General features: G+C 58.8%; 3 protein-coding genes across 4 annotated transcripts; 1 reads left to right on the forward strand and 2 right to left on the reverse strand.

Annotated features, from left to right (window-relative positions):
• Positions 1 to 233: 233 nt before the first annotated feature.
• Positions 234 to 3,016, reverse strand: NOP16 (NOP16 nucleolar protein). The gene is made up of 5 exons (XM_064458597.1): positions 2,855 to 3,016; positions 2,571 to 2,685; positions 1,802 to 1,871; positions 923 to 1,029; positions 234 to 673 (listed from the first exon to the last, which is right to left on the reverse strand). The coding sequence occupies exons 1-5, from the start codon at positions 2,959 to 2,961 to the stop codon at positions 530 to 532; spliced, it is 543 nt and encodes a 180-aa protein (XP_064314667.1). The 5' UTR covers positions 2,962 to 3,016; the 3' UTR covers positions 234 to 529.
• Positions 3,017 to 3,131: 115 nt separating this feature from the next.
• HIGD2A (HIG1 hypoxia inducible domain family member 2A) lies at positions 3,132 to 3,933 on the forward strand. The gene is made up of 2 exons (XM_064458600.1): positions 3,132 to 3,291; positions 3,580 to 3,933. Exons 1-2 carry the CDS (start codon positions 3,177 to 3,179, stop codon positions 3,744 to 3,746), a joined length of 282 nt encoding a protein of 93 aa, XP_064314670.1. The 5' UTR covers positions 3,132 to 3,176; the 3' UTR covers positions 3,747 to 3,933.
• Positions 3,934 to 7,413: 3,480 nt separating this feature from the next.
• CLTB (clathrin light chain B) lies at positions 7,414 to 12,868 on the reverse strand. Of its 2 annotated transcripts, XM_064458603.1 has the most exons (6): positions 12,273 to 12,868; positions 10,568 to 10,614; positions 9,174 to 9,291; positions 8,768 to 8,879; positions 8,271 to 8,324; positions 7,414 to 7,781 (listed from the first exon to the last, which is right to left on the reverse strand). In XM_064458603.1, exons 1-6 carry the CDS (start codon positions 12,454 to 12,456, stop codon positions 7,610 to 7,612), a joined length of 687 nt encoding a protein of 228 aa, XP_064314673.1. In that variant the 5' UTR covers positions 12,457 to 12,868; the 3' UTR covers positions 7,414 to 7,609. The 2 variants fall into 2 exon arrangements, with proteins under 2 accessions (XP_064314673.1, XP_064314674.1); XM_064458604.1 differs by lacking the exon at positions 8,271 to 8,324.
• Between the last annotated feature and the right edge of the window lie 65 nt (positions 12,869 to 12,933).

Raw genomic sequence — 12,933 nt, forward strand, 5'->3', positions numbered from 1 at the left:
TCCAAGCTGGAGGCAGGAAGGTCACTCAGAAGGGAAGGAAGCAGCACATGGCCCCACTCCAGCATCTGCTTACAGATGAATCAGCAAAGGCCCAAGTGCTGCCTGCACCCCATGGGCCCCCAGCCCCATTGCTGCAGGGACACACACCCGATGCCTGTGTCCCACAGGTCGGCACCAGGAGCTCTCTGAACCACGACTGCACCAAGCGGGAGCCCACAAGCAAGACATTCACACCAGCTTGAAAGAGTAATTTATTTTAACAAGGCAAAAGAAGTGCTGATGGCCACACAGAAAGGGAGCAGCACAGCACATCCAGTCCCAATGCCACAAGCCATAGCCAAGAGTCTTTCATGCCTGATTATAACTGTCTCTGTCTAATGAAGGTCCTTCCTCCATTGCCAGAGGCTTTGCGTAGCTCAGCTTGCTGGTGCTGAGCTTGTGACCGTCACCTGTCTGTCAGTCCCCAATTGGTTCAGAAAATGGTCACATCAAACCTGCACTTGCAGGCAAACCTGAGAAAAAAGGGCAATCACTGCATGTCCATCTTTTCCTGCTTGAGTGATAATATGAAATCTTTGTACTCCTCGGGATAGAAATTCTTGTACACGTTGATCTTTCTCTTAATCTGCTTGGGAGTATCCTGGTAGTAGTTCTTCTCATCTCGAGCCATTTCCTGTAACAAAGGAGAGGATAAGTCAGAGAGGAGTGGCTCCAAGGGCAAACACAAAACCAGCCCAGCCATGCTCCAAAGGCCCACCCAGGCCGGCTGTCATCATTGTCTGACTCAGACAGGGATCTGGCCAAGGTTCAAAAGCGCAGCTTCCCCTTAACAGTCAGCTGACTGAAATGGGACCCAGGACAGAGAGGATCCCACCCTGCAGAAGATCCAGGTGCTCCTCGCTCTGGGACAGCCAGTACTTACCTTGTAGTTCTCCCCATGGTTCTGTATCATGTACCGCACGTAGTCAATGAGGTCTCGCGAGAGTGTGTTTGACTTCTTCTCGGGGAGACTGGCCTCATATTCCATCTCTAAACAGAGGACACAGACACTGTGAGGCAGCTGAAGGAAGCAAGCAGCATCTCAGAGGTCCCCAGCCTCTTCCCAAGATCAAGTGCTGCCAGTACTGCAGAAAGGAGGCAGCTCCTGCAGCATAGCTCAGCTGCTTGCACACACAGGACTGCTTCCCAGAACGATCGTGCAGGAAAACAAACAAGATGACAGCCCTCTGCATAGGCTGCAGTCATTCAGGCCTGCACTGTGGCTCCTCTCCAGTTCACACCATGAGGTGTGGAGCCTTTCTGCCCCGGCTGCAGAGCGTGACTCTTCAGAGCTGCCCAGCCCACCACTAAAACATGGATACTGCAGCCACAGTCCCTGTCACCCCAGTGCCACATGCCAGTGCCTTTCAGAGTGACAAGAGCCCTCTTGGGTCTGCAGGTAGAAATACTGTGAAAAAAAGCAGCACAGGAGGGAAATGGAAATTCATGAGGCAGAGGACACACAGAAATGGCAGAGCTGCTGTCCTCGCTCCCAGGTCTAGCCTGGCTGGGAACCCCCAGCTGACTGCTGCCAGTGGGGTACTCCTCTACAAGCCTGCAAGCCTGGACAAGAATTAACAGCCTTTCCTGCCCCTGGCACAGCACAGCAGCTAAGGACAGTCTGGCAGTACAAAGATGAAAGACAAAATAACCCACAGGGCCTTGGGAGAACCCCAAATGTAATGCCAGCAGTGCGGTTCAGCAAACCCGCCAAGGATGAAGGTGGTGAAGCACTTCTGGGGAGGACAGAAACAGCACTGACCATTCACCACATAGGGCTTCCGCACTATTTTCTTTCTTTGTCCCCATCCATCGCTTTCCACTTCCATCCCCTGTGTTAAATGAGAGAGAAAGTAAGTCAAGAAAAGACCGTTTAGAAGAGAGCTGTGTCCTCAAAACTCATTGCTCCCAAAACTCCAGACTGCTTATATAACAGCTCCAAGGACCAGGAAATCTTAGCCGGCTTGAGCAGAGCCTTTCTTGTGCCATTAAGGTAGACTGTGGGGCAAGCCAGTCACGTGAGCAATACTGTGTGAACGGAGACAAGTGGCAAACAAGGTCACTCTTGTTTTCTTCATGAGTATGGCATTTCATGGGGCCACCTTCTGCCTGGAAGTGTTGCCCACTGATGTATGCAGGCCAGGCTGGTGCTGATGTATACAAAGAGGCTTGCTTTCTTATCAGGAGCAACTCAGCTGCAGTGTTCCCAACCCCACCTCCCTCTGGCAAGTCCCAGGAGACTGACTGACATTACTTGTACTTTTTCCAAAGCCCATTATTTCCCTGTGACACCTCAGCTCATTTCCACACCAGGATCTCGATGAGAAAAGCGTATCAGTAAAGATAAGAAACACATCCACCTACAGAGGCCGGTCCGCAGACACCTGTCCCACACTCCAGGGCAGGCTGCTCTCCACCCTGTCTCTCCCCAGCCCGGCTGCATGTCCCGGAGGACGCCTGACCTCCCACCCCGCAGAGGAGCAGCCCCAGCCGCTCATTCCCCTTCCCCGGCAGAGCCCGGCCACACTCACCAGTAGCTTCTCCTTAGGGATGGGGACGGCCTTGTTGGGATCCTCGGCCAGGCCCATCTCGGCCAGGTTCTGCGCCACCGACTTGGTCGTGTCCCAGGCATGGCGGATATGCGAGCTGTGTGGGGACAGGCACCGGCATCACGGGCTGCGCGTCCCCCTCCCCACAGACAAGCTACCCCCCGAGCGCCCACCGAGCCGTGCTACAGGTCCCCCCCGGAGCACCCACTCCCGCACGGCCCAGGCACGGGCCGGCGACCCGCGCGTCCCCCATCCCCCGGCCTCACCAGGCGATGCGCGGGGCGGCGCGGCGGCGGGCGCTCCGGTAGAGCCGCTTGCGGTTGAGGTTGTAGGAGTATTTCTGCCGCCGGTTCTTCCCCTTCGCCTTCGGCATGGCGAAACCACGCTGCCGGTGCAGCCGCCGCGGAGCGCCAGGCCGCGCCGCGCGGCACCACGGGAAATAGAGTCCCACGCCCGCACCGCCTTGCGGCGTGTCCCCGCCGCGGACTACAACTCCCGGCATGCCCCGCGGCGGGGGCGGGGCGTGCGGCCTGCCGGGAGCTGTGTGTCCCCCCCCCGCCCTCCCATTGACCGTCGGGGGCGGCAGCCATGGCGGCCGGGCCTCCTCCGCCGTTGGAGCCCAGCCCGCTGCCGGTGTTCAGCGAGGAGGGCTTCGGGGACAAGTTTCTGCGCAAGACTCGCGAGAACCCTCTGGTGCCCCTCGGTGCAGTGGGAGGGTCGGGGGGTAACGGGGGAGGGGGGCGCTGGGGGGTGGGGGAAGGGCTGGGGTGGTGGGGGCTGGGGCTGGGGGAGGGCGTGTGCAGTGGGCTGGACCTTCCTGAGCCCGACCCGACGGGCTGCCCTCCGGGGACGCATCTCTAGTCTGGGGGTGTTGTCTAACGAGCCAGCAACGCTCAGGTGTGGGGGGGATACGGGGGGTGATGTGTGAGCTGGTCCTGCAAGCCCCTGCCCCGCTTTGCTGACCCGTCTGTCCTTCTGTCCTTCTCCACAGGCTGCCTCTGCACTGTCGGCGTCCTGACTTACGGACTGATCAGCTTCAAGAGAGGCAACACCCGGCAGTCCCAGCTGATGATGCGGGCACGTATCCTGGCCCAGGGCTTCACCTTCGTGGCCCTCTTGGGAGGCATGGTGGTCACGGCCATGAAATCTAGAAAATGAAATCAGGCAAGAGAGAAGCTGTGGCTGCGCGCTGCCAGCCTGTGCCCCACCTGGCAGGGTGGATCCTGGCTGCGGATGGAGTTTTCTGAGAGACAGTTGTGATGTCTCAGTGGAGCAAGTATCAGAGAGGCTCTGTGTTCCAGAGCGCTGGAAATGTGGCTAATACACCTCTGTGATTAACCTGAAATTTGGGCTGTGGCATTTTTTGATTCCCTGAGAGCTTATCCTCCTGCAACACCAGAGGCTGTGCCTCACTAAGGCTCTTCACCCCTGTCAGACCTCTTGTCCCTGCTTGGTGCTGTCAGAGTCTGTTAAAATCGTGTCGTGCAGTTCATGGTCTGCCCTGAGGTGTGGCTTTAGTCAGGCGGTGCACAAACATTTGAGAAATGAGCTGCCTGTGTAGGAAGGAACAGCTCTTTTATGGTTTGATCCTGTCAGGACAGAGTTCATAAGCAGTGAGTGAGTTGTTTGAGGAGAATATGTAATCTGGTTGCAACCAGTGAGTAATAAAGTGAATTGCAGTGAGATTCTGACTGATATTGGATTGCAGAGCATTGAGAAGCCAGAGGACTAAACAGCGTAGGAAGGAAGGGGAGCAGGCACGCTACCTCGAAGCTGTGGTGATGCAAGCTGGACACATGAGATGTAACTCCTGTGAAAACAACTCGGGAACTCACATTTCCAAAACAGGAGCTGGCCGTGTTCTCTGGGATGCACTTTGCTGGGTGCTTTTGCTGGGGAGTTGGTTCCCACACAGCTTGCTGCTTCGCATGAGCTGGGACTGGCTGCTGAGCAAGTGCCCCGTTCCCTGAGGGAGCTGTGCTGCCTGTGTCATGACAAACACCGTCATGGGTGGCTCCAAGTCCCACTGTTGACATTAGGTCATTTGGATCATACCAGGGGTGTTTGGTGAGCAATGAGGCTTTGCTCTCCCGTGTCAGGGCGCAGCGTGGGGAGGAAATGGGGCTGTCAGATCTGTTTGCTGCATGGCTGCAGCAGCGTATACCTGCCGGCAAGCAGAGTGTATCTGCAGGAGAGGGGCACAGGCCTTGCTAGCTGCTGCAATTCCGCACGTTGAACTGCCGGGGGCGCTCTAGGCTTTGCTCTCTGGGTGTGTGCGTGTTGGTTACTGTGCCCTGGCCCCCCTTGCCGGCAGTGGCTTTGCAGCCAGCTGCCTGGCACCTTCCTGATACTGCTTTGCCCTTACAAGCGGCTCTGGAGGACAGGGTGAGGAGTAAACTCACTCTGCCCATGAAGTGCTTAGTTTGTCCCATCTGGGGAACCATGGTGCTGGTGGGCCTCAACAAGGAGCACAGAAGGCTCTCCCTGCTAGAGCTTACTTCTGAAACACGAGGGTGGGGGACAAGCCATTGCTGGTACTGAGCAGGGTTGGCTCCACCTCTGCACCGGGAAGTCCACGGCTCTGCCTCCTGCGGGGCTGTGGTGCTGCCTGCCTTCCCTGGCTGGCTGCCTGCTCAGCACGCCTTTCCCAGAAGCTGTTTTTGGCTGCCTCACCGGCGCTTTCAGCCTGGCCAGCTTGAGGCAGGGATGTGAAAAGCAGCTGGTGGGCAGATCTGCAAGTGCAATCCCCTGGCAGCCTTGAGATGTGCAGAGTGGGCTGGAGATCAGCTTGGCCCATCAGAACAATGAGCAGGAGCTCACAGCTCCCTGGGGGCAGAGCAGACCCCCCCTGGTACTGCTGCCACTGCTTCTGCCCTGGCCTAGCACAAACCCTCTGGCATTTCCCCTCACTCCTCTGTTTTCTTCCTTGTAGAATGAGGTTCTCCAGACCCATCCCTTCCACAGGAGACTTTGTGGCTACAGGCTCTCCTAAACACACATGTATGTGCTGATGAAGCAGAAAGACGACAGTGCCTTGTAGGATTGGAGATGTTGGTTTATTTAACAGGTGATTTTAACAGTCACAGATACCAAAGCTGAGGGGATACAGAACAGCTATGGGCGTGGCTCCCCAAGAGCTGGCTGCCCTTGCTTGACACAGGGTGCACAGCAGCCAGGGGAACGTGGGACTAGCTGCCTGTGGGGGCTGAAGGGCTGGAGCGCAATGGGGGTCCCTGCCCCTGGGAAGCAGCCAGAGGTGCTTCCCACTGCTCTGCAGTTACAGGCAGAGGCAGGCAGCCAAGTCCCAAGGTATCCTGCATCAGTGTCCATCCTGTACCACAGCAAGCTGCCTATGCATGCTGGAGTGCAGGGGCACATAGTGATCAGTCCTATGGACGGGGCACAATCCTAGCACACAGCACTGAGTGACTCCCTACACACCCATTGCCTCTCCCAGCCTGCTGCTAAGCCTGTGCCCCACAGCCAGGACTGCCTGGTCACCCTATGAGGGCTGCAGTCACAGGGCAGGTGACCTTCCTGCAGGGCAGGAGAGCTCCACATACTTGCTTTTTGGCTGAGCAGGGCTCTGCAGTGAGGCTCAAGCAAATGTTTTGTGGGCTGTGCTCCATGTCCCCCCAGCCCACTGCTGCAAGCCCTTCCCAAGACCCTGGTGGGGCAGACTGGGGGCACAAGCTCCAGGCTGCCCTGCAGCAGGGTGTGCACAGGCCTGCCCCTCTCCTGCTACACAGTTTTGCAGTTTTCCTGGGCTGGGCCTCAAAGCTGGAGTGGCTGGTGCCAGCCTCACCAAGCAGAGGTCAGAAAGCCAGTGTTCAGGCTGGAAAGAGTGCCTTGCAGGGCAGGGGTGGGACTGAGATATCTCACCACACTGCCTTAGGTGTGCAAATCCAGCGGGGGCTAGAGAGAAACCACAGAGCAGCTGCAGAGTTGTGCGGCTTGTTCTCCAGAGACAGCACAAGCTCCAGCACCAGAACTCTGCCCAATCCTGCTCTGGACCCTTGGCTTGACCTGCTCCACAGCAGCTGGACCTTCCTATCGGCTTCCCTGCAACCACACAGCCTCCATCTCCCATCCTAGTAGCAGGGGAAGGAGCAGAGCAGAGCTAAGGGCCCCCAAAGCATGGCACCCCACATTCCCAATTGGTGGCAGTCTTGGGGGAGGGACAGGAAACATCCTGCACACTCACCCCATGGCCCGTTCCCAGTGCCCTGCACCACCATGCTGCCTGGCACTGCCAGCCCCACAGGATGGACTGGACACAGACATTGCAACTGCTGCTCAGAGCCCTGCCAGCTTTTTGGGGTGCACAACCAGGCTGAGGAGAGGTCTGCTGGGCTTGGGGCAACAACTATCAGTCCTGGCCAGCCTGGGTGTCTGCACTCACATTCCTCAGCCCCTGCTAGCCCAGCAGCATCACACTGCAGCTGTGCTCCCTGCAGAACCTTGTGATGCAGAGCTGAGTCAGGGCTATTACTCCACCCTCCCAGCCCTGCAAGCCAGCTCTGCTCTAAACCCCACCAGGAAGGCAGATGGGAGCCAGAGGTCCCACTATGATCGCTGCCTTGTGGCTAGGACCCAGGCCCAGACAGGAGGCTGCCATGCCTGCTACTCATCCAGCACCAGGACAGCTGCAGTAAGGTTTATTCCCAGCATACGAGAGAGATGGGTAACACAGGGTAGGGTGTTCCCCCTCTCACTGTGCCAGGTCCCTGGGCACAACCTCCCACAGAGCCCAGGCCCAGGGCTCCCCTACTAACTCAGCTCTGCCACCCAGTGTCGCTTCCCGGGGAAATGCCACAGTAATAAATAAGTGTAAAAAGAGACCATTTAAGCAAAGGAAAACCATGGTGAGAGTTACAACCAGTGACTCGAGCACAGCCGAAGTGCACACCAGGGAGCACGGGACAGGTAGGGCTGGCCCATTCTGGGCCAGCCCCACAAAGCTACCCGGCTCAGTGAGCTTGGCCTTGCCCTGCTGCACTCCTGCCTATGCCAGGCAGCAGCTAGCGGGACAGGGGTGTCTGTTTGAGGGAAATGAGCACCGAGCGCATCCGCGAGACATCCTTGCTCTGCTTGCTGCTCTTGGGATTGAAATCACAGAGCTGGGCCACCTTCTCCCACTCGGAGCCTGGGGTTTCCTCCTTGGACTCCTTCAGGAATGCTTCCTCCGAGGCCCTGCAGAGATGTTGAGGGTTGTCACTGGCAGAACCCTTTCCAAGGAGACCCTCCCCTCTGGGAACCCCTCATAACCCTGCTTCCTGTCCACTTGCTCCAGCTGATGAGCTCAACACCCTCCGGGATCCGGAGATGTGCAGTGCTCAAAGCTGCTGTTGGCTGCGCTCACCCAAGATATGGTTCATCCAGGGGCAGAGGGAATCTCTTCTGGCTCCCAAGACTTCTCTGCCCCCAGAGCTGTCCCTCAAAAGGCACAAGACCCCACAGCCTTGCCTCTTCCACCAGTCCCTGAAGAGGCATTTGCAGGAGGTCCACTTGCCTCCTAAGACTTCACCATTTGGAGATGCTCAGCTGCAGCATTCTCCCTCTGAGACCTCACCAGGGCCCAGTACCTCCCAGCATCCCCCTTTCCCTTGACTGGGCAGCCAGTCCTGGGGCCAGGACCCCAAGACCCTGCAGGGCAGGATACGGTCTGTAAGAGGCACATACACGTAGCCAATCACATCGGCGTCCGGCTGCTGGTAAAAGGCTTTGTCAGCGATCCTAGCCCCCGAGGCACAGAGAGAGAGAGAGTGCAGAACAGACAGGCAGGCCAAGGGTTAGAAAGAGAGAAACAGAGAAGGGGTTAGCGTCCTCCCACAGAGCATGACCCACTCATCACAGCATATATGACACCAGGAGAACCTGCTGGTGACAGCAGGGCTGCACAGACAGTGCCCCAACCCTGCCCAGATGCAAGGCCCATGCAGGGGGCAGGAAGCACTAAGATCCCACAGTGATCCTGGTGTGGTCCCAGCCAGGGTGGCTCAGCACAGCCACGGGAGCCACTTGATGCCCTGGGTTCTCTCCCCTTGCCTGGCAAAGCTCTCCCCTGCAGGGCTGAGCCCCAATGTGGGTACAGAGGCCCCCAGATATCCCAGGAAGGCAGATCTGGCTGCACAGCAGCTCCTGTTGCAGCCCTTACGGCCACACTGAGCCCAACGTACCTGTTGTTTGCCCTGTTCTTCTCCATCTGCTCATTCTGACGCAGGTTCCACTCCTCCAGGTCCTTCTTGGCCTTCTCACGCCATTCCTGCTCAGTCACCTTTGATGCCGCATCTAAGGCCAGGGTGAGACAGACCCCATCAGCTAGACTGACACCCACTGCTGGGCAGCCCCTTGGCAGGCAGGACAGCTGCAGGCCCCCAGGCCTGCCCCCAGTCCCCACTAGTACTGTCTGAAAGGCATCACTGCCCCAAGGACAGCAGATCCTTGGCGGAAGCACCCACAGGGCGTGGAACATGAGACTCCTCTCTGACATGCAGCAGGGTCACTGCCAGGTGAGGGACACCAAGGGCACCAACTGCCATGTTGCAAGGTGCCATGAGCATGGCCACACATGGCCTTGCTCACCCAGCTCCTCCAAGCGCTTCTTCTGCTCCTCCCTCCACTTGCGGATGCTCTCAGGTTCCTGGGTCAGCCGGTCAGCCTTGGCTACGGCTGCATAGGCGTCTGTGGGGCCATTGGACTCCTGCAGGACACAAGCACTTCACCGTCAACACCAGCTCCTCCTACAGCCCAGTTACCTGGAAGGGCTGACAGCAGGGTAGGACTCCACACTCCCAGCACTCAGACAAGCAAAGACAGGAGGTGTGGAGGGTGACAGCATGGGACAGTGTCCCCAAAGCACTGCTCAAGCTGCTGTCCCAGTTCCTGGCCCCAGGCCCTGCCACCCAGAAAGGCTTCCCAGCACTCCCCTCCTAGACTTGCTGCTGGCTGCCAACACAGCTCTATGTCCTCTGGACAGCCCCATGGCAGAAGACAGCCACCAGCTTTGTGACATGCTCCCCAGCAGCACCAGGCTTCCCTGGCCCTGTCTTGGGCTGAGAGCCATTACAGGCTTGGACACAACAGATGGGGAGAGCTCAGGAGAGAGGCAGGGCCCAAGGGAGGTACAGCTCTCTGCCTGGACACCAGCCCTCAGGCAACAGCCTCCCTTGCTCTTCTGAGCCAAGCTGCCCACACGGCTCCCACCAGGCCCAGCACCTCTCCTAACACCTTCCACTGACTGGGACGCCCAGCCTGACACCGAGCTCAGCAATGGGATTACAGCTCTCCTCCAAAATCCCCAATCTAATTAAGTCTGTCCCATCTCTAATGTGATTATCTTCCCATAAACTAGGCACGGGCAATGCACATACCACACTACTGGGCACCAAGTGGGGTGAAGCGCTCGTCAGATGCTGACACAGCTTCTCCTGTAGCCAGCAGAGCTGGGCTTCAGGCTACCAGAGGCAGCTGAGACTGAGGCAAGTGGCCCCCACTGAATACCCTTGGCCATGGCGCAAGTGGGTTTAATGAGAGATGCTGCCAGGACTTGGCAGCAAGGCCATAGCAAAACAAGTGTCCCATGGCAGCCCTGTCCTGGCTCCAGACTCTGCCAAGAGATGCTCCTGACTGCCCTGGAGGCCTCCAGGAGCTACCCAGGCTGGAGAGGCTTCTGTGGGGAATGGAGGATTTGTCACTTGATCTTAGAGCCCAGGTGCTCCTTCAGGGTACAGGCCACCTACAAACAGATTTGGGGCAGGTCATGGCAGGCAAGACCAATCTTCTCATCAAAGAGGGGTGAGAATGGAGCAGCCAGGACCACCCCACAAGACCCAGACCTTCCCAGGAACACCACAGCTGTTCTGGGTCTGGATAGTAAAGTGTAGTCATTCCTGAGGGCAAAGCAGTGGAGTGCTGGCCCCATACCCACCCAATCCCCCTTAGCACCACTGGGCAAGGGCAAGGGGCTGAGCTCTCACCTGAAAGACATCTCCGTTGACAGTGGCTCCTCCGTTCTGGAAACCAGCTAGGGAAAAAGGAAGAGGGAAAGACAAACACAATTATGGCAGCTGCAGGTGATCCCAGAGGGGCTGGTGTTCATGAAACTCAAGTAAATCAGTTCCTGGGAGTTTGGCTGTGCCATTTCCAATTTCCAGCCCAGCACACCCATCCACAACAGCCCCACATATGTGGGCCAGGCTGCCTGGTCTCCTGTTCTTGGTGGGATTTTCTCTTCTCCCCGAGAAGCCTCTCCAGGCATTTATATCTTTATGGTATTTTCACTGGTGTTTTATCTTATCTGAAGATTAGGGAAACCGTTCCAGGGACAGGGCTGGACACAGGCAGGTGCTCTGACTATAGAAAGACAACCTGATCTACCCCAGTCTGCAAGCAGCCAGGCAGAAGCTGCCAATGGACACAGACAGCTGACCCAGAAGCTGTCAGCCGAGTGCCCAGCAGCACAGGTCTCTGATGTGAAGGCAACCCTGCTAGGAACAGAGCCCACAGAAACATTGCAGTGTGCTCCACCAGAAGAAGAGGGCAGGCATGCATGCCAAGGTCTCCAAAAGCCTGCCTGGGGGCATGTCCCTAGGGTGAACTGCAAGGTTAGGGCTGGGAATGAGGCACCACTGACACCCACAGGTGGGGTACAGCCCCATCTCCCCCCCAGCCCCAGAGAACACCAAGCTGCACACCAAGGACAAAAGGCCAGCCCCATGGGAAGAGGCTTTGAAGGAGGCAGACTCCAAGCTTTAAGCTGCCACAACTATGATGACTATAGGGCTTCTATCCGCCCACTAGCTGCGGGCACAGGCAGCCGCACAGCCACAGTGCAGCGCAGGCAAGCACCATCCCCATAGTGCTCACCCCCACCACGCAGCTCCGACTACACCCAGCTCCAGCCTGTCTGACTGCATTTATCACCACGGACGTCAACACCTCATCGCGCCCAGGTCTGCCCCCACAGCCCTGTATGTGGAGAGATTAAACCACTGCTCCGCAGGCAGCACGAGGAGACCCTGTGGGCCTGGGTTAGGGAAAGGAGACATACTGTGGCAGCAGTGTCCCTATGTCCAGAGAGCAGACCCTGAGCCCCTGCTACCTACCAAAGCCCCCACAGCCTGGAGGCAAGATATCAGGATTAGCACCTTCTACCTGCAGGGCCTGGGACCACAATGTCCTCAATGCCTTCCATTTTGCACCCCAAAGGGCTCTCCCATCTGTGGGGACAGTGACAAGGCTGCCATTGCTCCTCAGCTTTGCCTGGATGCCTTTCACAATGCCCTAGCTGGGGGCACTGAGACATGGAGATGGGGGTCCATCCAACCAGGGAACCTAGCCTGAGCACACGGGAGGAATTGCCCGCAGCTGGCAAGTCCCAGCTCAGGATTCACCCCACATCCTAAGTCTTGAGAAAGAACCCCAACATCAAGCCCTTTGGGACCAAGCACAGGCCCCGGAAGGTCTTTGCTGGGATGTAGGCCTGGTCTACTGGGAACCCCATCGTCTGCCCACTGGGGGTGCAGCACAGACCTCATCACCCACTGGGGGTGCAGTGCCTCACACAGGGAACCCCTCCCTGCCCCCGGGGTAAGTGGGGGCACAGCCCCTCCGCGCCCACCGGGGGCGCAGCCAGGGGCACCCCGCGGGCCCCCTGCCGTGCCCGCCCGGCGCGGCGCTCACCCGGTTCCGGCGGGGCCGCCTGCCCGGCCGGGGCGGTAACCGATTCACTGTCGGCCGGCCCGAAGCCCTCGTCGTTCTCGATACCCGCGATCTCGCTCTCCTGCTGGGCTAGGAAGGCGGCGGCCGGGTCCTCCTCGGCGCCAGCCCCCTCGGAGGAGGAAAAGAAGCCGAAGTCGTCGGCCATGGTCGGCCCACCCGCCGCGCTCCTGCTGCACGGCTCGGCTGGGCTGGGCGCGACTGGGCCCGGGCGGAGCTGTCACTGCGGCGGCGGCAGCGGGCGGGGCGGCCGGGCTGACATCAGCGAAGGGGCGGTGCTGCCCCCGGCCGCGTCCCGCCAGGCCTAAGCCGCACCCCGGAGCCGCTACGGGGCTGGGCGCAGCCTCACCGCGGACATGGAGCGCCGGAGCCTCCTGGCCGCCTCCCGCAGGGCCCGCGGGCCCGTGGTCGCGGAGTACCCGTAGCTCTCCGGGGCGGGGGCGGGCGACCCCTTACCGCCACCATCTTGGCTGGTGGCCGCCATCTTGGGTGGAGTCGCCGTTGGTGCAGGGGCGACCCGGCAAGACGGGGGGTGCCAGAGCAGGACCTACCCGGTGACAGGCAGCCCAACCCATTCCCGAGGGGCTCTGGCCCGCGTTCTGCCCACCCCCCCCAAGCCCACCCC

The sequence above is a fragment of the Phalacrocorax carbo genome, chromosome 8, assembly GCF_963921805.1.
Source record: "Phalacrocorax carbo chromosome 8, bPhaCar2.1, whole genome shotgun sequence".
NCBI lineage: Eukaryota > Metazoa > Chordata > Aves > Suliformes > Phalacrocoracidae > Phalacrocorax > Phalacrocorax carbo.

Bases quoted from the DNA above. Each gene is read 5' to 3' on its own strand.
- NOP16 (XM_064458597.1), bottom strand. From the start codon at position 2,961: ATGCCGAAGGCGAAGGGGAAGAACCGGCGGCAGAAATACTCCTACAAC. The intron at 1,872-2,570 runs GTGAGTGTGGCC...CATTTAACACAG, and splicing joins TCCCTAAGGAGAAGCTACTG to GGGATGGAAGTGGAAAGCGA. The intron at 674-922 runs GTAAGTACTGGC...CCTTTGTTACAG, and splicing joins ACCATGGGGAGAACTACAAG to GAAATGGCTCGAGATGAGAA.
- HIGD2A (XM_064458600.1), top strand. From the start codon at position 3,177: ATGGCGGCCGGGCCTCCTCCGCCGTTGGAGCCCAGCCCGCTGCCGGTG. The intron at 3,292-3,579 runs GTGCAGTGGGAG...CCTTCTCCACAG, and splicing joins GAACCCTCTGGTGCCCCTCG to GCTGCCTCTGCACTGTCGGC.
- CLTB (XM_064458603.1), bottom strand. From the start codon at position 12,456: ATGGCCGACGACTTCGGCTTCTTTTCCTCCTCCGAGGGGGCTGGCGCC. The intron at 10,615-12,272 runs GTGAGCGCCGCG...CTTTTTCCCTAG, and splicing joins GGCGGCCCCGCCGGAACCGG to CTGGTTTCCAGAACGGAGGA. The intron at 8,880-9,173 runs GTGAGCAAGGCC...CCCTGGCCTTAG, and splicing joins GAAGCGCTTGGAGGAGCTGG to ATGCGGCATCAAAGGTGACT.